The 24,744-nt window shown below is 44.7% G+C and overlaps 1 protein-coding gene across 1 annotated transcript in view; it reads right to left on the reverse strand.

The window, feature by feature from the left end:
- The window catches only part of LOC134372547 (heterogeneous nuclear ribonucleoprotein A1-like), a 51,858-nt gene extending 34,546 nt beyond the window's left edge, over positions 1 to 17,312 (reverse strand). The window contains exons 1-2 of the mRNA XM_063090008.1: positions 17,112 to 17,312; positions 16,780 to 16,920 (exon numbers count right to left, since the gene is read on the reverse strand). Of these exons, the coding sequence (XP_062946078.1) occupies positions 16,780 to 16,920; positions 17,112 to 17,312 (342 nt within the window). The remainder of the gene's footprint in view (positions 1 to 16,779; positions 16,921 to 17,111) is intronic.
- Positions 17,313 to 24,744: the final 7,432 nt, after the last annotated feature.

The following is a 24,744-nucleotide window of genomic DNA, read 5'->3' on the forward strand; positions in this document are numbered from 1 at the left end:
CTTTTAAAGTCTCCAGTTAAATGAATTTAGTTTCTCATTTAAGTTTTTAAAATTTTTTTGGGCGCTGGCTGGTACAGGAATCTGAACCTGTGCCCTCAGTGTTATAAGGACACACTCTAACCAACTGAGCTAACCAAGCAGCCCTTAGTTTCTCATTTTCAAAACAGAAACCTACTATCTGCCTCTGTAATCACAGACCCATTTACTTTGTATGATCTATCTTATCTTTGATTAACGTATAGGTCTCAGGTCAGACCAAAGTCTTACCATGAGAAAAAATGTTTTTCTTCTTGGGTTATTCTATCATACCTAATAGCTTCTGCAGTATTTTTGGCATATTTTGCCATAAAATCAGATCATGTGCAGCTCTTTTTGACCTTTAGTTGGTCCTTCACTGTGGACAGAAAAGTAGGCTTTAAGATCAGAGATTTTTTTTTTTTTCCCCCCCAAAGATGACAGGTAAGGGGATCTTAACCCTTGACTTGGTGTTGTCAGCACCACGCTCAGCCAGCGAGCGAACCGGCCATCCGTATATGGGATCCGAACCCGGGGCCCTGGTGTTATCAGCACCGCACTCTCCCGAGTGAGCCACGGGCCGGCCCAGATCAGAGATTTTGACAGCACAAACCTTACAGGAAGAATTTGTCAATGCTGGAAAAACAATAATTCTTTTAAAGTTTAGTGCTATAGTAAAAAATGGCCTCAAGATAAAACTAGTTCTACCTACCTACCTATTGTTAAAAAGAATGGTTCATGAGGAGTCTCAATTTTCTCCTCATCAACACGTAAGAGTTTACACTCCCATTATGACACAGTGGTTTCCTACAGTTGACTCTTACCTAGGACACAAAAGCAGAGGAGACAGTCTCAGGGGAGGAAAAAAAGGTATCCTTTTCCACAAAGGAAGAAGCCTCCTCCCCAAAACTCTGAATTGCTGTTTTGGAAAGCAGAAAGAACACAAGCTTTGGAGTATAAACACCAGGTCTACCACTTACGTATTGCTCTGAGCCTTGGTTACCTAAAGTATAAAAAAAGGGGTACCACATACTTTGCAGACTTTGTAGTAATTAGAAATACCTAAAGTGCATGGATACGCTCAATAAATAACTTATTAGTGGCAGATGTCTGATTCCATATAGATGATTAAATCTTTGTTACTGAGTAGTATGGTAGCCAAGCTCACCAAGAAGCTTGTTTACTCATTTTAGCACATAACTGGGTTTCTTTTTTTGCATGCGTGGTTTTAAACTATTACTCGTTAACTTTCTTTAAAAATCTGAATCCACACCATGTGGATATATTTGCTAGATAAAGACTAAGATCCCAAAATTTCATACTATTTGTATGGTAGAATAAATCTAGAATTCAGATACCGTATTTCCATGGCTCAACATGGTGATGGCCATTCCCTTCAGGTCAAAATCCTGGTTTGAAGATATTCAATTGCCATAAATGAATGCCAACTCTACCATCTCTGGGTTGATTTTTATTCAGTTCACTTTTAATCAACACCACAATATCAACACTGAAGACCCTTTCAAGATTATTACCACTAGTCATCTACTACAGATTCATGAATATCCAGTTGAAGTATTTATGGAAGACTGTCTGAAAGGTACACAGTTTATTCCCCCAGATGGAGTTTTAAAACTGGGGTCCACAGATTGTGTTCACACACAAAAAAATCTGAAGATTAAGATTTTTTTCCATTTAGTCAGATTTTTAGTTAAAAGCATTTGTCTTAAAAACTTAGACTTTGGGGCCGAGCCCCTGGCACACTCGGGAGAGTGCGGCGCTGGGAGCACAGCGGCGCTGGGAGCGCAGCGACGCTCCCGCCGCGGGTTCGGATCCTATATAGGAATGGCCGGTGCACTCACTGGCTGAGTACCGGTCACGAAAAAGACAAAAAAAAAAAAAAAAAACTTAGACTTTGTTTTTAGTTAAGCCAGAGAAACAGAAAGTAATATACTTAAATACCACAAAGAAGTGGTTCCACTGAGATGTACCTTGGCAATTTGCCCTTCGTTTTATACTAAGTAATAATAAAGCTGAACAAAACCTCTATAGCATCTGTACTCAGGATTTTAAGCAAACTATTTACTACACTCATGAACTGCGCATTTAGAAAAATATCATTTGGACCACAGATTAGGAAATGCTAGTTTCCCATGAGGAACTGCTATGTTTTCCTTATGGAAGAATGTAAATCTTCTAGCCAAACTTCCATGTTTGCTTTAGTCACCAGGCCACTCAAAGTCAAGTTTTTGGCTGAACTTTAATGACTCTATAGTTAAGAAATGCTTCTCTATGTCTAACTTTCTCCTGGGTCCTTCACCTCAAGTCTGGAATAAAAACTTAATAGGTTCATCCATATGAAATTGTCAATATTCTACCTTTTTAAACCAATAGAATAGCAACTTCACATAGTTCAATCTAATGTTATTTCATAAATACTGAAAACTTTCTGGGTTAGATGTTGAAATTACAGAGATAGATAAAACATAATCCTTACCCTCAGAATTAGTTTAGTGGGAGAAAGAAAAAATCGAGTTAGATAAGTGGAGATCAAGGAAAGCACAAAATGCTACAGGATAAGAGAAAAATAAGTCAAGGTGTCTGGAATGGTTTCACAATTCAGATTTCTAAGCTGAGAGTAACAAAAGGCAGAATTTCAATAAGCAGGCATACGAAAGAGAGTAACAGGCATAGAACAAGCACAGGTAGGATACAGGACACAGCAGACTCAAGGAAAGAAGTAGACTAACGGCTGGACAAGGAGGTTCACCAAGAATAAAGGAGATAAAGCTACAGGCCCTTACCTCCTTCCTCTATCAAAAAAAATAAATGAATCCATCAGTGAATCCATCAACAGATACTAGAAAAGTTCTCTTCCTTCATGATCTGACTTTCCTCTCCTTTCCACTTGCTCCTTCCCCTCAGTATAAGTATGCTCAAGGCTCTCTCACCCTAAAAACAACCACAACTTCCTTGACTTAAAACATCCTCCCAAGCCACTGCCCTCTTTCTTCTGCTCCACCACCAACTTTCTAGAATATATGCTATCTATCTTTACTTAACCTGCTGTTTATCCTCTCAATCCACATTCTGCCAGCATCACCACTACTCCCAAAAGATAGTACATAACTGCTCCTAAGTTAACGATCTCATAAACTGCCAAACTCAACCAATACATCAAGCCTAACTTACATGGCATTTTCGGGGGATGTGATCCTCAACTACTCTCCACTCAATTCAGGAACCACTTTCACCTGGCTCTCCCTTTATGCCTCAGGTTATTCTTCAGTTTCCACAGCGTACATCTACTGCCCAATATTCTTTTTTGCTCTACTAACTCAGTCTGGAAAAGGAAATATTACAATTTCCAGGACAAGTTTGAGAAGATCAAAGGAATATTTAATACCAAGACTGCTCGGACTTCCAGTCAAGATGGCAGAATAGACGGTCCCCAGCATCACTCTCTCCCACAAATCAATGAATTTACAACTATAAAAATGTAATACCAGCCAAGCTGGGGCCGCTAGAGCTCAGGTGAAGAGGAGGAGACACCTATGAAACTCATGAAGGCAGGAGAAACCACGAAGAGAGAAAGAAAAAACTGCTCTCAGTGTTTTGGGCCACAGCCGCTTTAATGCTGGAGCATGTGGAGCAGGAGCGAGCAGGAGCCATCACTAACCCGCAGAAGCCGCAGCTGTGCCCTTCAGATAAAATTACTTGGAGGCAGAAGGGGAGAAGATTTTGATGGCCCCCAGGACAGCAAGACCACTAACAGGGTTCCTGTGGACCCACGCAGGAGCGAGGAGCCAGAACAGCTGAAAAAGGGAAGACACTCAGAGGCCGGTGAGTCATCACAAGGGACCAGTGCACAGCCAGTCCCATGGGAAGTGTTTGGAGCACAGGCGGTGGGGAAGACGGACCCACCGGGAGAACACTGGGACACAGCAAGGACAGCCGATCCGCCCCCCAATCAGCACAGGACCACTCAGAGGAGCCTGGTCAGGAATGCAGAATTGCATGGGGTGCAGTTCGATGAAAAAACTCAGGCCCAGATCAGAGTTTCTACACAACCCAAGCGCACCAAGTATCTGGAGAGCCGGAAGTACCTATAATGTCAACCATTAAACCCTGAGTTGCACAAAAAGCCTTCCCTAGGGAAACAGCAGCAAAGCAGCTATTTAGCTCAACCACACAGCTCAAGTACTGGTTCCCACAGGAAGTTCCCCCATTTTAGAGGCAAGCAAAGGACAAAAAATTAGTTCTGGCCCAGGCACACCATGAATGCCTTGGGGCCCACCAGGGCAATTTAGCTCAACCACAGCTCAAGTACTGGTTCCCACAGGAAGTTCCCCCAGGTTAGAAGCAAGCAAAGGACAAAAACTTAGTTCCATCCCAGGCACACCATGAATGCCCTGGGGTCCACCAGGAGACATGAGGCATGGGGCCAGGGACAGGACCTCTGTCCACAACCACTCACACCACCAGCACCTTGGGGCCCCATGCAGGAACCCCAGGATTGGAGCCAAGGACCGGACCCCACTCCCACATACAGGCACACCACCAATGCCTAGGGGCCCGCCCGGGGACCTGGAGCTAGCAGCCAGGGACCAGACCCCCCTCCCACAACCAGACACACCACGCCAGCACATTGGGGCCCACCTGGGGACCCAAGGCCTGGAGAAGGAGACTGGAACCCCCTCCCGCAAACAGGCACCCCATGCCAGTGCCTTGGGTACTGCCTGGGGACCCAAGGCATGGAGAATGGAACCGGACCCCTCTGCCACAACCAGGCACACCATGCCAGTGCCTCGGGGCCTGCCCAGGAACCCAGAATAAGGAGTTGGAACTGGACCCACCCTCCCATAACGAGGCATGCCCGGACAGCACGTCAGGGCCTGCCCAGGGTCCCTAAGCATAGAGAAGGGGACCAAACCTCCATCCCACAACCAGGCACACCTTGCCAGTGCCTCGGGTCCTGACCAGGGACCCAAGCAATGTAGAAAGGGACTGGACCCCCCTCGCACAACCAGGCATGTTGGGACTATGCATCAGGGCCCTGCCCAGGGGCCCAAGGCATGGAGAAGGGGACCAGACCCCCCCCCTCCCACAACCAGGCACCCCATGCCAACATCTTGGGGCCCACCCAGTGTATGGAGCTGGGGACTGGACCCCCCCCTCCCACAACCAGGCACACTGTGCCAGCACCTCTGGGCATGCCTAGGGACCCAGGGTAAGGAGCTGGGGACTGGACCCCCCCTCCCACAACCAGGCACACCGTGCCAACACCTCAGGACCCACTCGGAGACCTGGGGCATGGAACCGGGGATTGGACACTCTCCACAACCAGGCACACTGCCAGCACCACGGAGCAGTCCAAAAACTTCTCCATGTGGGTGGCCCACCACAGCCACCATGATAACCACGGCTTCTGTAAAGGCAGCTAGATGCCACAACCACCATGCAGACGGTTCACCAGCCACTGGAGTGAGCTGACACAAGGACAGTCAGCAACAGAGATCAAGAACGGAGAAGAATGTCTGTCTCCACAGAGCCCATTTCAGAGTCACAGAGGAGACATCTGCTCTATGATAGTATTGGAGTACTCTCAGCATTGGACAGATCATTTGGGCAGCAAATCAACAGAGTAAACATTATTCTTTCAGAGGGAGAGAAGAAATCTAGGGTGATTAGAGGGGGGAAGGGGAGAGGAAGGGGGATAGGGCAGGATTGGACAAGGGGCATAAAGAATAATTACAATTTGTAACATATATGCTAGTAATATTGATTTGATCAACACAGCTCATTGTTGAACCCCAAAAATATGCATAATCAATTTTGACTCAATAAAAATAAAAAGAAAAAAAAATACCAAGACTGCTCAAAAATATTGAGAGCACATGGTCACTATAATTGTAGCTCTTGTCACACTTAACCTGTCACACTCTTAGCTGTAGGCACTGTTAGCTTTCCAATTTGATAAACCGTAAGGTTTTTTATAGTCTGTATCTCAGCAGCACCCAACATAATATCTGCTGCATTTGCAGGCACTCAATAGATACCATATGAAGGGTAGACCCATATCACACTTCTGTCATAAGTGTTTTTACCAGCTCAATCATAATCTCCATAAATGCCACTGACTTCTTTCTTAAGCTTTTAGAAAAGATTAAGATAAATATCCACTCACCAATTCTACCTCTTCTCACTGTCCAAACTCTTAAGTCATTCAAAGTCATTTCAGGATTTGGGGTGTTAACAGACAATTCCACATGAACAAAAAAACAAAGGCTCCAGCGTTGTCTCAAAGCTGTTCCCTGACCTGGTCTCCATCTCCTCTCCAGATAGTGTTTCTCAAGCTGCCTTGATGCAGAAGGAAGAGGGAGTCTGGAATTTGGGATCCCAATTTGAGCCCTAGTGCTCCGTAACTGAGAGACTTTGCCGAAGATTTTCAACTTCTCTAAGCGTGTCTTTTTTCTTCACAATGTGAGAATGACAAAGTCTCAAATTCTCTTGAGGAACAAAAGAAACTGAAAAACAATTGGTCATATAGGCCCTATTCCTGCTCATCCCAATTTGACACAGCTTCAGTTACTATCCTTTTTCTCCAAATACTGGAGTGTCCTTCTCCCTGTTAGAAGAGCAGTCTGGAGTCCATCTTTTCTCACACCCGCAGGACCTCTCGGTCAGTTATCACAGCCATACCTTTCACCTCTGTCGGTAAAGATGATCTCTCCCATGTTTAGACCTTTCCTTAAACCCACACTCTACTCTAATAGCCAGGCTCACTGTCTTTCCTTAGCTTCCCCATCAAGCTTCTGTACAGAGTAACGCCCTGTCTCTACTGCCTCACTCTTACTATCTCTTTAATCCTTGAAGTCGGGCATCAGATGCTTCTCTCCCTTCCACACATGACATTCTGAAACTCTTTTCACCAAGTCCACTATGCTCTATCAAATCCTATGGCCATCTCTGAAGCCTTTCAAGATGTTTTCACTCTGCTTGAATGTTCCTAAAGATCTTTGAAAGCATGAATTTGATCACCTACTCTATAAGACAATGGTTCTTAAACATCTTGGTCTCAAGAATCCTTTACAGTCAAAATTATTAAGGACCTCAAGAGTTTTTATGCAGGTGATCATGTCTATCAATATTTAGCCCTTAGAAATTAAAACTGTAAAAAGTAAGCATCTTACTTTTTTAAAAAAATAAACCCATTACATATTAACAGAAATGTAATTTTCTGAAACAAAAAAATTAGTGAAAAGAGTGGCATTCTTTGACATTTTTGTAAATCTCTTTAGTATCTGGTTTAACAGAAGATAGCTGAATTCTCCTGTCTGCTTCTGTATTTAATCTGTTGTTATGTGTGGTTCTGGCTGAAGTACATGAAGAAAACCCAGTCTCACAAAGATATGTAGTTGGGAAAATGACGAATGTTTTATTAGCCTTTTTAGATAATGGTGATTATTCCTCTTTGATACTATACCAACACACTCAACAAGTGCGAACTTCTTAAAGGTTAGCTGCAACATGAAATCTGAAACTATATGGATGTATTTTTCATATGCTGTTACATTAAAAGGCACTGGCCTATCTAACATTTTAAATGGATTTTTTTACCCATGTCTGATTTTATAACACCATATGTTAGTCATTTGACAAATACTGGTTCACTGAGTTATACAGATATTGCAAATGTTGACACTAGTTAATAACACCACTAATCTCATCAGGAGGACTCTGAGTATTGGGAAAGGTGTCATACTCATGTGGTAGTAAATAAAGGTTTTCCAAAATTCTCACTTTTTCTTCAGAGCTTAAATTTTATCACTGGAAACACATATAGTTATTTTTATGAAGTGACTGGCTTACTTTGTTTTCAAGAAAATGTCTGCCAAATACCCAAAGGTGAATAACCAGTTTGTCAGTTGTCCTTTTGAATAAAAAAAAAAGGTGTTTAATGAAGAAAAGAGGCTTATTGTTCTTGAAGCTCTATCACATAAACACATTTCCTTGAGATAATCACTGTACTTGGATACGAGGCAAAAGTGCTTTATACTAACTTTCCATTAGTCACACAGAATATTGAAGGCATATACTCAAGGGTTGAATTTTAATTAACTTTTACTGTTTCCTCAAGGACATTCATAAGTGAAACTTTTTTTTCTGGGAATGGGTAGCATGAAGAAAACGTTGACTGCTACTATGGTTTAATGACATCGCCTTGATTCTTGTTAAAGTGCCAGTGGTTTTACCCACCCCCATCGCTTTTACACCATCAGCACAAATGTCACAGTGAAAATAAGCAATTTATGTCTCAGAATTGTGAAAACAGTTTTGACTTTGTGGACCTCTTAAAGGGTTTTGGGGACCATCAGGGGTTCACAGTTTTTTTCTGAAAACTGCTGCCACAGAGTAAAAGGCCAAGATCCTCAATAGCATATAAAACCCCTCATGGTCTGGCTTCAGTTTAGTGGCTAAGTTAGATCCCTACTAGTCTACTCTTACTTTAACTGAGGAATAACATACATGCAGTGAAATGCTGCACTAGTAATAATAAGCATATAGCTTAATCAATTTTTACTTTTGTATATACCTGAGTAACTACCACACACATCAAGATACAGAACACTTCCAGCACTCCGTAAGGTTCTCCTGTACCCTTTCCCACTCTCTATACAGCCCCCCCGCCCCAGAGAGTTTACTATTGGGACTCTGTTGTCACCAATTAGTCTTGCCTGTTTTTGAAATTCTTAATGGAATCATATCGTAGGCACTCTTTTGGGGTCGGGGGTTTTTTCACTTAACTTAGTTGCTGAGAATTCTAAGTGTAGTTAAGTCATTTTTTATTACTAAGTAGTACTATATTGTAGATGTGAGTACATTACAATTCACTTATCCATATTCCTCCTTAAACATGTGCAGAAAAGATTTTAAATGGCAGGTCTGACTGCTGTCTTTTGGCTGGCATCTGGGAACTTGGAATTTGACTTCCCACCATTCCCAGAACTGATAAGAGCAACTTACTATACTTAAACTGAATGAATGATGTGGTTTAGGCTGAATACCTGCTTTCCTCCTGGAGTCTGGAACTTTGGTACATTCAGGCAAAGGCTACCTATGTGACCAGCCCTTAAAAACAACACACCCCAAAATGAAACAAAAAACTACACTGGGCGTCAAGTTTCAAACGAGCTTCTCTGGCTGGCAACATTTTACATGTGTTATCAAACTGTCCTGTATAACCCCCCTGGGAAAGGACCCTTGGAAGCTTGTACCTTGTTTTAGTCCGTTTTGTGTTGCTATAAAAGAATTACCTGAGAGTGGATAATTTATAAAGGAAAGAGGTTTGTTTGGCTTACAATTCTGGGACAGCTGCATCTGGCATGGGCCTCAGGCTGTTTCTACTCATGGCAGAAAAGTGGCAGGCAGCTGGCAGGTATAAGCAGATCACGTGGCGAGAGGAAGCGAGAGGAAGGAGAGAGAGAGAGAGAGAGAGAGAGAGAGAGAGAGAGAGAGAGAGAGAGAGGAGAGAGAGAGGAGAGAGAGGAGAGAGAGAGGAGAGAGAGAGGAGAGAGAGAGGAGAGAGAGAGAGAGAGAGAGAGAGAGAGAGAGAGAGAGAGAGAGAGAGAGAGAGAGAGAGAGAGAGAGGAGGTGCCAGGGTCCTGTATACAACAAGCTCTCGTGGGAACTAAGAGCGAGAACTCACTCACTACCCCTCCTCCCCCAGGGAGAGCATTAATCCATTCATGAGGGATCCGTCCCCATGACTCAATCAGTTTCCAACACTGTCACATTGGGGATCAGATTTCCATGAGTTTTGGAGGGGACAACACATCCAAACTCCATCATACCTATTTTCCCTAGACTTTGCCCCATGCACCTTTTCCCTTTGATGGTCTTCCTCTGTATCCTTTAACTGTAATAAATTTTAGACATATGTACAACTATATGCCAAGTCCTGGGAATCCTCCTAGTGAATCATCTAACCTGGGCATGGTCTTTGGCACCCTTGACACAAAGGGTGATTTTTGGGTTTTTTTCCCCAATTTTTAATATTATGAATAAAACTGCTGTAAATGTTCTTGTGCACGCCTTTTTATAGTCATATATACTTATTTCTGATGCAAATAGCGACACAAGTGCAACTGCTAAGTCAGGATAGTACTCCCTTGCACTTAACGTTCTATCAATATTGTACTTGCGGGTGCCTAAAAGCACCCTCTGGTTCATACCTCCTAGTCTTTGTACATGTTGTTCGTTTCCCCTAAAATGCCCCCTCCACCCTCTACTATGCCTGTTTTGGCAAAACCTTTTAATCTTTTACCTGCCTACTACCCATGTTAATTCTATATATATTTATTGCATGACTTACAATATAACTTGCTTATGTGCTTGTGTTCCTATTAGACTACTAACTCCTTGGGAGCTGGGACTTTATTCTCAGTCTGCAGAGTGACCACTGGCATATAATTAGAAAACAATAAATATAAATGTAATATATGGAACCCCAACATCAGATTATATTGTTCATGGGTTTTTTTGTGTTTTTTGTTCATGTAGAATTATCTCTGGTCCAAATTTAAAATTCCAAATCCTAAAATGACTTTGAATGACTGAGAGCTTTGACAGTGAGAAAAGGTAGAATAATATTCACCTTAATCTTGTGGGGGTGGAGGATAAGAAAGATCCAGGAAAAGGCCCTTTCATCCAGTGCTCACCACCCAGTTTTGGAAATACAACAGCCCATTAACAGCCAAGGACCAAAGAGAGACATATCAGAGGATTCTGTCTGGGGAGCTATGAGAACACTAGTGTGGCAAAGCTCCTCGCAGAGTGACAGGCATGAATAGGCAAGAACAACTGAGGAGGATGGTGGAAAAGCAGACTGAAAATATCCACCCAAAGGAGACCTGAACTAGTGAACTAGCAGTGAGAACTGAAAAGGAATGAAAGGATTCAGGAGCCAAGGGAAACACAAAATCAGGATCACATCGAGGCTTTATAGTTATAGGGAAGAGGTTTCCAAAGGAAAGCTGAAAGCAGGTACTTACCTAGCATCCTCCTGAACTGGGGCCTCTAGTGGTAAAAAAAAAAAAAAAAAAAAAAAAAAGAAAAGAAAAGAAAAGAAAAAAAAAGAAATAAAAGAAAAAAAAAACAACCCAACAAAAAACTACCACCCAAACACAGTTCTTGCCCCCAAGAAGACACTACAGGTTAGTTGGAAAAAATTGGACTGACTAGGTAGAGGGGATAGACTCAGATTAGCCCCAGATGAGGAAAGGAAAGAAATTGGTGCTGTTTTTAGACCTGCTGGATTTCACATGCCTCAAATACATATATGCATTCAGTGTCTCAATCAGAACTATACATCTTGAGAACAACCAGGGATAAAGACCTCAGTCTAAAACTTGGTCACACAGAGTACGAATACATGGGCCCCTGTGTAAAGAGACAAGAATGATGCAACAGACTGAATTGCACGGAATGTGGCATTCAAGGGGAAAAAGAAGCACACAAATGCCAAGACAAAAGACTGATCAGACAGGAAAAAAGAAAAAATAGGAAACCACAGAGTTATGAACCAAATATAAATTTTAAGTAAAATGAGACAATCAGAGACCAAAAAAGCAGGGATCAAGGCATATGAATTCCAGAAATAACACTAATCTAGAAATGAGGAAACCTGGTTCCAGTTCTGGCTCTATCACTCACTCACTGTATAAAATTACAACAATCACTTCTCATTCTAAACTTAATTCTCCTCGCCCATGAAAGAAGGGAGTTAAGAGATTATAATCCGAGTTTGGTGTCAACTCTAAATTATTCATGGGAGGCAGATCTCTAATACCTTTTGGGCTTCAAAACAATTCCAAGATTACAACTTTAAAAAAATAAAAAGTCTCAGGAGAAAGGGGAGACTCAGGAGACAGATGGTGTCAGAGCCAGAACCCAGGAGCATAAAGCCCGAATAGAGAGAACACAGACGTTAAGTAGTAAGAGCTTAAGTGTTCTGTCAAAGGACAAAAAAAAAAAAAAAACCCCAACCTGCTCTTCAAGGTAACTGCTCTCTTCCAAAGACGACAGCTACTCCCACCTTTATCAAAATGGACTGCAGGCAGTGGTGCTCAACCCCTCAGGATGGTATATTTCAGCATATGACACTGGCCAAGAATAAAAAAAACCATTTACAGTATTAATCAATTTACTCCCAGAATCAACAGCTACTTGCAACTGTGACCCATTTTTAAGCACACAAATCAACCTTTAGAACTGCTCTCTGGGGATTCTCCAATTACCTCAAGGGAAGTTAAAAAAAAAAAAATCAAAACAAAGAGTGTTAACTCACTATAATCTAGAAGGACGCTCCAAACATACTACTTAAAAAAAAAAAAGTAAAGTAGAATTCAAATATTATTTCACGCCTAACTCATGAACTACTCCTGAAAGCAAAGCTCAACCCCATTTAGTTAGGAATCCTCCTAATACCCATGTTATTTAAAAACATACATTATAAATTAAGGCGGCAACATAATCCCTAACAGAAGTCTTTAAAAATCCTAATCACAAAACTCACTGGAAATTACATCTACAATGTAAATTTAACACTTTGAAAATTGGATATGAACTTTTTACAGAAGGTCAGATAATTTTCCTACAAAAAATATGAGATAGTACATACATCATGTACCTTTTAGTTCAATCTTTTCAGCCAATATAATATAATTGAGAAATGCCCAGTTTTGGGGTCCTAGCTTCAACATAAAAATTTACAGCATTTATAGTCTGTGCTTATACAATGAGAAACTCTCATAAGTAGTTTTAATTAAAAACAGGCTCCAACGAAGGCAGGGGAAAAACAAAGGGCATTTCCAAAGCCGCAATGTGGAGGGCAAAGGATGCAGAATTAGCAGTATCCAAAAGGGTTAACACTGAAAGGGTGCAATTAGTACTTCTTGGTTTTAACACAAACAACAGGTAAAAGCAAAATTCACGTAACCTCCTAGACCCCAACCTCTAGGTCCAACCCCCTTTCTACCCTTCTGTCCCAGGGGCTTTCTGGCAATTTCTCCCCAGAGTGAGTACAGCTTAGATACTGCCTAGGAAAAGGAGATTTGCAGAACAGGATGAGATTAGCACAGCTCTTTCATAGCAGGGAAAATAATTTGCTATTTGATCTCATGCTTCTCTTACTACCTCCACCACTAGCTACTGAAGACAACAGTCTAAACATTAATATCTGGGTTTGGTGTACAGTCCTGTCCCAAACTTTAAACCAGAAGTACAAACCCACTAATTAATTTGCCCTTTAAACAAACAATTTTAATGAATGGTGATTTAGGTAATGGACCTGAAACCAATGTTTGAGAAACTCTGCACAGACAATACCTAGCATACAAACAGAAAAATACCAGCAGAGCGCTACTTAAGTCAGCTCTCCCTTCACCACCCCACCCCAAATCCATAAATATCGAACTCAGAACAGCACTCGGCTGGTAAAGGTTGCTAGAGAAGTGGCTAGGGACAGGTACCATTTTTAAGTTTCCATCTTTCCAAGAACTTCCCAGGCAACAGGTAAGAAAGCTTTCCAGCTTGTATTTGAGTCTGCATTCTCACAGAAAAATCCGTTTGGCAAAGACTCTGAAAATGCTCTCTAGTGCTTTAAATCCTTGAGAATAAGCTACAGAAATAAATGCACACACCCCTTTAAATCTACTAGTGTGGCTGTGTATAATGGTAGGATTCTTAGTTTTACCCAGAATTGAGACTGCAGCCCCTTATTCCTGGGGCAGGGCCATTTTATGCCCTGGGAGCTCATCCTAGAGGATTTTATCACATACTACTTAAAAACGTTTAATAATTCTTCCTGGAAATCTAAAAGACAGCATTACGGGAATTTTACCTAAGACAGAAAAAGTGAGATTTAGATGGCTCCATCCTGTCTTTATACGTTTTAAAACAAATACATAACTTCAAATTTGCCTTGTCTCAGAAGGAAAAAGTTATTGAAATTTTAACTGTCCTGAAATAGGAAAGTCTTTTGTCCAGAGGGTTGGGAGGGTCACTCCCACAGTGGGAGGAGCCTGCTTTCTCCAGACCTCTGGCTCTCTCAGGATCAGCTAACTGCTCTGATACACATCATGGAATGATAGACACAGCACATTCCTCCTGACATCAACACTGGTGTACTAATGCTCAGAAGACCCACACTGACTTCTACAGAAACCAGAGATTCCCGCCAATGCAATTAAGGTTCGCTTTCGTCTATAAATGTGACCAACCCACAGACCACTACTTTTTTCCTACAATATACACTACTCCTTAACCCTGTGACATACTAGAACACACATGTAATAGATTGGGGGGTGGCTATGGCACCAGAAAGACATAGGTTCACACCGGATTCCATCTCTTAATAAAATTGTGACTTGATTTCTAAGCCTGTTTCCAGGTGAGGAAACAAACAGGGATGTTTTTAGACCCCTAACTAATCCTCAGGTTGAATTCAGTGTTAAAGACCCGTTACACTTCCTCTATACAGTGTTTAAAAAATGTTAATTGCTACATTTAAAAGTGAGGAGATGAATCAAAATAGAGATTACCAGCTTAACTAGGAAAAAAGTCGAAGATCTATCAACTCTGGGCCCGTATTTTCGTTTGACAACAATCAGCTGGTGGCTGCTCCCCTTAGAGACGCACCTACTCTGTAGCTCAGTATGGCACTAGTTTTCCTTCCTTCCTCTTTACTCATTTATGTTACCTCAGGCCCCTGTAGGGTTTGAGTTTGCAACCCGTTTTAAGGATCAAGAACAAACTAATAGCTTGTGCCCAGTGAAAACACTTATTAAAACAGCTATTATCATTAGCTCGCTGTTAACAAGGTTGGTGTTGAGCTCAGAGTCTTACTTTATCATCCTCCTCCATTTTCTACCTCATGGACAGTGGTACGTGTACCACAGAACCATTCCTATAGCAAACGCCTATGGGCCAATCCGAACTGCAAACGTTTCCGTGATCATTCACCACACGCATCAACTCTCTAACCTCCTGTTCGCTGTACAGGCTAACACAACCTCCCTTCTACACATGGGAGGCTAGGCCAAGCAGCTGTTCATAAGACAACCATCAGGACGGGAGAAGGCAAGTATATTTTAAATTACAAAAGTTGACTTTCACATAGGGTAGTCAACTTCCAAGTTCTGTTTCTATAAACTGAGTGTGCACTGCCAAGCCACTCAAGTTTAAATTAAATTCCTGTGACAAAAACAACAAAAACACAACTCTACAGCAACGTGTTCTGGGAGCATACTTCTGCTCCAAGCAAGCGCAAAGAGGAACGATGGAAGACCAGCAGTGATCCCCGAACACTGCTGTACTTAGGGAATCCCGACAGCCCAGAGCCCCACTGAGCTCCAGAAGCATAACTTCCAGCCCTTTCCTACCTATGATAAAAACAAACCAATCATGAAAACATTCACCAACTTGGAGTTTCCAAGGTTTTGTTGTGCCTGTTTGAATTTATTTTTATTTTTTAACCAAGCATGTGTCACTAGCTTCAAAGAGAACCTGAGCCTAAGGTTGAACCTATCCCCAACACTCTTTCAGCTAGCACAATATCAGCACTGTCACCTGAGGGGCAGCCAAGAGGCAGGCAGTACACCTGTGCCTTCCAGAGAAGCTAATCGGACCCACTTGCCCCTCGTCCCAGCAATGACGCAGGCCAGTGGTTTATTCGGGTGCCAGAAGAGAGAGTGCGGAGGTAGAGCGGTAGCCAGGGAGACCAGAGGAAGCAGCTGCGAGAAATGCAGTGTTAATGAGAGCGAGACTGGAATATGCCAGGTGGAGGAGGAGGGATTCCCGAGGCCTGGCAGCAGGCAACCCCCACTCCTAAAAGCTGATTTGGTGTCTTCTCTGCTTCCAACTTTTTTCCCCAAGAGTCATTCTATCGACAGCACTATGCAAAGGAACAAGACCTGAAGGAAGCAAATGCCACCGAAAAATAAAGTGCACACCCCCGAGTAGTACTCCAGAGCCTAGGCGTCCGCTCGATAGATCTTTCCCGTTCCCTTGGGCAGCGCAGGGCCAGTTACAGGAACTTTGGCCTTCCTGGGCCCTCTAGCAATGAGGCAACAAACTCACGGTCAACCGCAGAGAAAACCACGAGAGGAGCAGCAGCCGAGGGACTAACGCCAAATGGGAGGACCAAAGGCCAGGACCCCTTTCTTGCTTGGTATGAGTCGCCACTCTCTCCGGTGACTCCAGCACAGGCCTTCCTAACCAGTTGTTGGTCAGTGAAGCGACCAATCCTGTTTCCCCGCCACCGCGCCTGAGGCCAGCGTTGGAGGACGCACCACCCGAATTTGGGCAACTGGCCTTATCGAGGACTGAGAAAAATGACTGGGCAACAAAGCCGAGGCCACACGCACACCTCTCGCCAGGCCGCAGGGTCTGGAAAGCAGACTAGCGCGACCTACGCACGCTCCATGCCTGCGCCACCTCCGCGGCCAGGCTGTCTCCCCCCTCCCCTGCCCATCCTCTCAAGACCCACCTCAAAGCCGCCAGACCTGCAGGTCTCAACTGCGTGAAGCCCAGTCGCACGCGACGGCCGCCCACCCTGGCGCACGCGACACTACCTGGCCAATCCCTCCCCCACGTATCCAGTCAAGAGAAGGTGTGAAGCCACGTGATCTCCCCAGACTAGGGAGGTGCTCAGAAGGCACGAGGAGCCCGATCCTTCCGCCTTAAAGGGGCCATGGCCGCCACCGTCGCTGCGCTTTCCACTGACCGTAGGCCCAGGGCGTCATCGCCGCCAGCAGCGCGCGCCCTCCCCGGGCCACCCGCCCCCGCCTCCTGCTGGGGGCGTAAGCCTCCACTGCCAGCGGCTTCAGGTCTCACGTGCGACGGCTGCGAGAGAAGGAAGTGTTCTGGGCGCCAGGGCTCCCTTCAGTCCCGTCAGCTCCCGTCTAGACATACGCTCGAGCCCACCGGGAGTCTGTAGTGCAGATTAGAGGCCCCACCAGCCGCCCCCAGAGGGCCGCGGCGCCTTTAAGCCCAAAGGCCCTGAGTCACGAGGAGGCTCCCTGCCCCCCCCTCGCCAAACACCCCTCCACGAGGCCCACACCCGCGGGCACGTGACCCGCGCCCCGCCCAGGACACGCGCGCTCCGAGCGGGGGAGGGGGTACGGCAGGGCCGGTCGGAGCTGCGCGCGGACCGTTAGCTGCTGCGGCCGGGACCGCGGTTCCGCCCCGCCCTGCCCAGGCGGGCGGCTGGTGGCTCTTACCAGTTGGAACGCCATGGGGCTGGCGTGGCCTTGCGGGACTGACGGACCGGCCGGCGGCGGCGGGCCGGCGCGGCGAGGGATGCGCACACACGTGGGCACTATTTTTTGCAGCGAGCCGCGTGCCGCGCCGCACCCCGGACGGCTTATAAACCTCCGCGGAGCCGCCCCCTCCCCCCCGGCCGGATGCGAAGCACCTGTGTCGGCCCCGCCCGGGCCCCCGCCCTCGCCGCGCCCCGCCCCTTCTAGGAGGCCCGGCCGCCCACCAGAGCGGGGCGCTGGGACCAGAACGGGGGCGGGCTCTGCGGCCGCAGCTGCTGCTGGCCACAGCCACCCCTTGGGAGACCACGGGGTCCAGCCTGTGCTAGCCACTCGTCTAGTGACCCTGGCCAAGTCACTTATCTTGCCTGAGTTTCAGAAACGGGGCGCGATTTACAGCCCCTGCGTCGCTTCGCCGATCGATGTGCTTTGTCAGTGAAGGCCTGTGTCCACGCTCCTCCTCTTCTAGTGACCTCTCCAGGGCGAGAGCCAACTCTGCACGCCCGTGTCGGAACCTTAGCCCCCGGGCTCCGGGAGGCACGCTCACTTTAGGCCGAGTGTTCCGAATGCTGGAAAGGAGGGCGCGGGCGTCACGGGATTCCAGAAAGTTCCAAAGACGCCAGTGGTCTTTGGACCACGGTTCCCTGGGGAAACCGCTTCTGACAATCCCTCCAGACTGCGATAGAAAACTTCACAGGGGACAAGGGACAGGGCGGGGGAGACCACCGTGGGCCGGGCTGTTGTCGGGAAAGGCGCCCTGGGGCCAATGGGGCAGGAGCGACCGGAAGCCCCAGGCAAGCTCAGAGGTGGAGGTGGCGTTCCAGGCGGGGAGACCGAGAAAGAACGGAGAGGGAGGACTGAACAACACAGCTTACTCTGACCAGGACGGAGGACAATGCGTGCAGATACCGCAGGACCCAATTTGTGAAGGGCCTTTATTCTGCAGACAGCAGGAACCTAATAAAGAATTGTAAATGGGTTGGCAGTTGTCAGGTCTCTTTTAAGGTGTTACTGGAGATCTAGTAGAGGTTGAACAGAGAGGAGAAACAAGGGACTGGAGTGGGGAGGAAAGGGACCAGAGTTTGTTGAGCATTATTAAGTGATTTCCATGTGTTATCATCATAATACTAAGTAGGCACTTATGGTCAAGGCTCCTCCTGACAATTGGGGAAGATGGGGCTGCTGCATTTGTGGTAGACTGGTGAGGCTGGCCTGAATCTAAGGGCTTAGGGGAGGGGGCCAGATAAATGTTAAGTTTTTGGCGGGGGTGATAGAAGAAGAGGAAGTCGATTGTCTAGCCGTAGTGTTTCAGAAGGATTAATGGAGGGGAGAAGGTGTCAAGGGTAAGAACAGACGTTGGAGTAGAAGTCCACAAAGGAGCTGAGTGACAGAGTTGGTCAATCTCAATCCACGCACGGGTCCTCATGCAGGAGCTTCCTTGGTTTCTGCTGAGGTCTGGGCAGAGAGAGTAATGGCTGCAGGGACAAGGCAGGAACAACTTCTCTGGGACCCTCCTTCCTGGACCCTTCTCCCCTCCAGTAGCCTATCCCCCAAGACTTCCCCCTGCACATACATACAGCTGCTCCCACATGGTATATCCTAACAGTCCTCTCAGGGTGTGACACATCAAGCTGCCTACAGCACTGGAGCCAAGTGAGGGTGGAGGAGAGCAGTGCAGGCCCAAGTAACATCTAAAAGGGCTATTAGCTAATTGACGTTACCTGGGAGCCAGGGGTCCCAGCCCAGCCAGGTCTTTCAAGAAAAGATAAGTGCTGGCTGGTTAGCTCAGTTGGTTAGAGCACAGTGTTGATAGTAGCAGGGTTAAGGGATTGGATCCCTGTACTGGCCAGCTACAAAAAAAAAAAAAAAAAAAAAAAATGCTGGAAATACAATTTTTTGAAATATGAAATCTTTAATGTGAGTTTTAATTTGGTTACTAATTCAAATTAAAAGAACCAAGCCCAGGATGTCTAGGGGCCCCATACTGCTCTCTGGTTGCCAATTTGTGATCCCTTGCATCCTTTCCCCCTTCCTGGCCGGAAAGCTGAGCAAGATAAGAATCTGAAACCTGGAATAGTGCCCAAGGGAACGGGTGTCCGGGAGTTCTTTCATATTTCAAAACTCCCAGCCATAAGAAAATGAAGTCATCTTTCAGGTGGCTGCCTAAAATCCCTCTTCCTAAATTTTCTGTTGCAAGTAATAATAACCATACCTCATCCCCACTGAGCACTTTTATGTGCTTGGCACAGTTCTAAGTGCTTTACCTATGTTAACTCATTTTGCAGATGAGGAAACTGAAGCTCAAAGAAGTTAAGTAACTTGTCTGAGAACTCTCGACAAGGAGGCGGAGAGCAAGTGGCAGAACAAGGACTCAAGTCCAGGCAGTCTTTTGGTTTCAGAGCCTGAAGTCTTAACCAGATGAGAACAAAGCTTCAGGCACCCTTATGTGTGCACATCTCTGTGAATGACCCCAGAGCTCTCTGCAGATGGTGAGGAAAGAGGTGACTGAGTCCAAACACAGTCATGGCCTCAGGTGTGGGTGAATCCTTGCTCCCTGCCAACACTTGGCTAGGCCTGCAGGTCATACAGGAAGAACAGTTCCTCCAAGTAGAAGATGTTCACAATCCACAGGGCAGGGTGCAGAAAGCAGCAGAGGTGGAGATACTGAATGACTTGGTCAAGTCCCCACAGCTGGTCACTGGCAGAAGCAGCAGGAACAAACAGGCAGCATTATCCATTCTCCCAGTCAACAAACAGCCTTTGAGCCCAGCTATGCCTGGTACCATCTCTTCAGTCAAGCCCCAGATTTTCAATACAGGTTTTAAGTGTAACTGTAATTGGCTGGACTAAGTTTTAAATACATGTACTAGGGGAACAGGAGGGACCCGGTATTCTTTTTTGTGCTCAGGTGTTCAGTGCTTCCACAACAGGCAAAGAGCTGAAGAAAGGAGACTGCTGGAAGAAAATAATTTCCTGGTTGCAAAAAATCAGAAGGGGGATTCACTTAGGAACTCAGGACCATGAGTTAAGGTGGACACACAGTCTCTGCTCAAGTTTTGCCAAGTTCTGTACAGAAGAAATCATGTTCTTAGTCTTTTTCATGTCCCTTTAAGTAAGATAAGAGAGTAAATCAGCCTCACCTTAAAAGGGTTAAAGATATAAATGTGGAAAGCTTTACTTGGAATTTTTTAAAGAAGAAAATAGAGGAGAATATTTTTATTACCTCAGCCTGTGGACACATTTTGTAAATTAGAAACAAGCAACACAGGATATAAGGGAAGGTGATAAATTCAACCACACTGGAATTAAAAACTTTGGTTTATCAAAAGATGTTATTTAAAACTTTAAAAGACAAGCTATAGACTGAAAGGAGATATTTGCAATATATATATATCCGCAAAGGACTAATTTCCAGAATATATAAGAGCTTTTACAATCAATGAGGTAAAAAAGACTCCACAGAAAAATGGACAAAAGATGAGAACAGACAATTGACAGGGAAAACACAAATAAACATATCAATAGATGCCCACCATCACCAGAAACCACACAATTGGATGCCATTTCACACTTGTCAAATGGACAAAGTGAAAAGGTCTCACTATCCCAATAATGAGATCACTGCCAGTGAGTGTGTAAACTGGTTCAGCCACTTTGGGCTCTTTTTTTTTTTTTTTCTTTTTTACGTATTTTAAATGGAAGGATGATACAATACAGTACAGTGCATATTAAGTGTATGGCTTGATGCTATTTTTACCCACATACTCATGTATACCCAGGTAACCACCACTTACATCAAGACAAGAGTCCTCCAGAAGGGTTCTGTCTTTCCCTGTAGGGTTCTGTCATGCTCCTTCCCACTTTATACCCCCCTTCTTGAGGTAACCATTATTCTTACTGCTTTCTTTTTTGGGGGGAGGAGATGCTGGCCAGTATGGGGATCTGAACTCCATAGTTTTATAAGTGACTTTAGTGTTATAAGGCTGCGCTCTAGCCAACTGAGCTAACTGGCCACCTGCTTTCATCACAGATTGATTTTGCCTGTTCTAGAACTTCATATAAGCGTTTGCTTCTTTCACTCAACATATATGTGAAATCCATCCATGTTGTTGCATGTAGCAGTAGTTCGTTCCTTTGTATTGCTAAGTCATATTCCATTGGATGGATATCCCATACTTTATTTCTCCATTCTTCTGTTGAATGGAATTTGGTTTCCAGTTTGGGGACTATTATGAATAAAGCTGCTGTAAACTTTCTTGATGTACAGCAACTCTGGTGAGCAATTTGGCATTCTTTAGTGAAGTTGAAGAAGTATATACTCTATGACGCAGCAATTCACTCTTTGGAAAACATATTAGAGAAAATTTCACACATGTTAAAAGAGGCATGATGCCAGTAGCTGTCTTGTTCATACTTGCAAAAGCAAAACAAAATAAAATAACAAACATAAACGGCCATACAGTGGAATACTATATATAAGTAAAAGTAAGTGAGATAAAGCTAATCCTATCAACTCACAATGTTGAGTTAAAAAAGCAAGATGTAGGAGAATACATACCCTAAAATGCCATTTATATAAAATTTTAAAACGTGCAGTACACTACTGTCACAAAGTACAATATATATTGTTTGGAAACACATCTGTATATAGTAAAAATACAAAAAATGCATGGTATTGATATACAGAAAATTCCAAAAGGTGATTTACATTAGGTGGGAAAGGAAGAGCTTGTGAAATGAGGGATGTGAGGGTGGGCATTAACTGGATAAGTGCTTTAGTTCTTAAGTTGGATGATCAATACACAGGTGGTTATTTTATTCTTTAAACTTGAAATATAATGTTTTAAAGAGATAAGAGATGGGGTAATTAAAGGCACTGATGTGCTGGTAAATGTTTGACAATTGGCTGGGGGATGGGAGTGAGATTTGTATTATTGACCTGTTTCCATGGCATTAATACTCCCACCATGGCTGATTTCAGACTACCAAGTGACATCATCCAGCTCATGAAATACCTGAAAGTATAATAACCGTCAGCCCTCATGAGCCAGTATGAGCCAGCTTCAGCACACCACTCAGAAACTGAGTGTGGGAGCAGAGTGCTCTGAAGAGTCCCCCTGACGACTTCAATACCCTAGGAGATGGATGGAAGGCCCGATTGTATTAGTACTTTATTGCCGTTATGTTACCCTCAAAACTAAGCCTCTTAAAACAACAAATATATATTATCTCGCACAATTTCTGCGAGTGAGGAATCAGAATGGCTTAGCTGGGCGCTTCTGGCTCAGAATCTCTCATGAGGTCACAGTCATGATGTCAGCCAGAATTGCACTCATTGGAAGCTTTGCCTGGGGCTGGGGGATCTACTTCCATGCTCACTCAAGTTGGCGCTGGCAAAAGTCTCAGTTCCTTGTCACATGAACATCTCCATTGGGCTACTCAAGATATGGCAGCTGGCTTACTCCAGAGCAAATGATCAGAGAGACACAGAGAGAGAGAAACCAAGGTGGAGGTGCAATGACTTTTATAACCTAATCTCAGAAATAGTATCACTTGTATCCTATTGTTCTATACACATTAACCCTGATAAAATGTGGGAGGAAATGACACAAAGGTGCAAATGTCAGGAAGCAGGGATCATTGGGGGCCATCTTGGAGGCTTGCTCCCACACTGATCACAGTTGAAGGTGAGTGCTAGTGATCCTGAGATGTTTGTAAATAGGTTAGTGGATGCCCAGGGACGTGGGAATCTAAACTGAGAAGTTTAGGGATTTACTCAAGAGTATGTAGGTCCTTTTGGCAGGAGGGTCAGGAGCCCAGGGTCTCAGTCCTGCTTTGGTCCCCATAAGAAGCACCAATCCCACCTTTCCCTGACTTCCATCTGCAGGTGCAGATGCTGGGGTCCTGGCACATCAAGGACTAGGTCAAGGTCACCTTGCCCAGTCTCTCAAGAGTTCCTTCTTCCCTGGAGCTGATCTCTCACGTTTTCTCCCAGTCAAGACTGAAGACAATCCCGCTTATTAGCCCAGAGAGAAGCATATGCCACTGTGTTGGCATTGCCAGATACAAGTCCATGCTAGCCTTCTACGATCCCACTGCCATTTGGAGTCTGATATTGAACTATTTCAGGGCTCTGTAATCTCTGAGCAAAATGAAACACTACCCCAAACTGGAAGGGGGCACGAGAAGGTGTGCTGTCATGCTGTATCTTTATCTGAATGCTGTTTACATGGGTTATTCATTCTGTGAAAACTCGTTGTACACTTGCAATTTATAAAATTTTCTATTGGGATATTATACTTAAATATTCATAAATTCATAAATTATATAAATTTATAAATTCATAAATTTAAATACTAGAACTTAAAAAAGAAATAGTTCCAAAGATAGCAGTATAATGTATCCAGGGCCTGGACAGAAGGGAAGCATTCTTTCTGAGCTGTTGCCACCTTCTGTTCTCCAGGTACCATAGGAAAGCAAGGTCCCAGTAACTGCAGCATCCTCTGCAGTAATGGGGCAATAATGGGTATTTTCCATAGTCAGGATCAAACCGTGTGACCCTAAGTGCTTTCTTCTAGTAGACAGTTCACCGGGATGAGGAACAGGGAGGAGAATCAATGGGGTCAAACCAGAACATCAAGTAGAAAATTTAAAAAGGTGCACACTGCTTCTTTTCCTTGAGTGTACCCATGTTTAACCCTTGTTCTCTATACCCCATCCTGGGTTTTACCTGCCTGGGCACCATTCACCATCCTTCTTGACCCTGGGAGACGAAACAGACCAGGCAGTGGTGGAAGGAAGACCCAGCTCTCCTCTTGGAGGAGCCCAGTCCATGAGCACCCCCCAGCTCTCCTGCCCACCCTGGAGCTGAGGCTGTCCCAACCAGGCAGTCTCTGTAGCAAGTTGTAGGCTGGTGGAATTAGATGGGACTATTGGGTCTGAGTGGTCCCTCCACACAGTTCACACCCGACTCCTGCCTGGTCATCATCCTGTAGCTTTGTGACCACAGTGCCTAGCACATGGCAGTTAAAGCCTGATGAAGGAAGGAAGGGCCTCAGGCAGGATTCTTTCTCTTCTTATTTTCCTGTCATGAGGAGTCATAGTAGAAATGGGAGTGACTGAGAGACACAAAAGTAGATGGAGAGTCAAAGAAGAAGTTAGTGGCAAGGATCCTGGCTGTCCAGGGGCCAGGCCCTCTGGTGGGTCAGAATTTTCCTATTTTCCCTTTCCTTTCCCAGCCAGGCCAGGGAAAGTCCTGTCACACTGAATTACACACTCAACCCATCCCTATGATCTGGAGGCTACACTAGGGGGAAATGACCCTTGAGATGCGCAGCAGAATGTGTTAAGCTACCACAGAGGTTTGCCATAGTAGCTGGATGGATGGGGATTCAGGTGTGGCCACAGCTAA

Source organism: Cynocephalus volans, chromosome 3 (assembly GCF_027409185.1).
Source record: "Cynocephalus volans isolate mCynVol1 chromosome 3, mCynVol1.pri, whole genome shotgun sequence".
In the NCBI taxonomy this organism is placed as follows: Eukaryota; Metazoa; Chordata; class Mammalia; order Dermoptera; family Cynocephalidae; genus Cynocephalus; species Cynocephalus volans.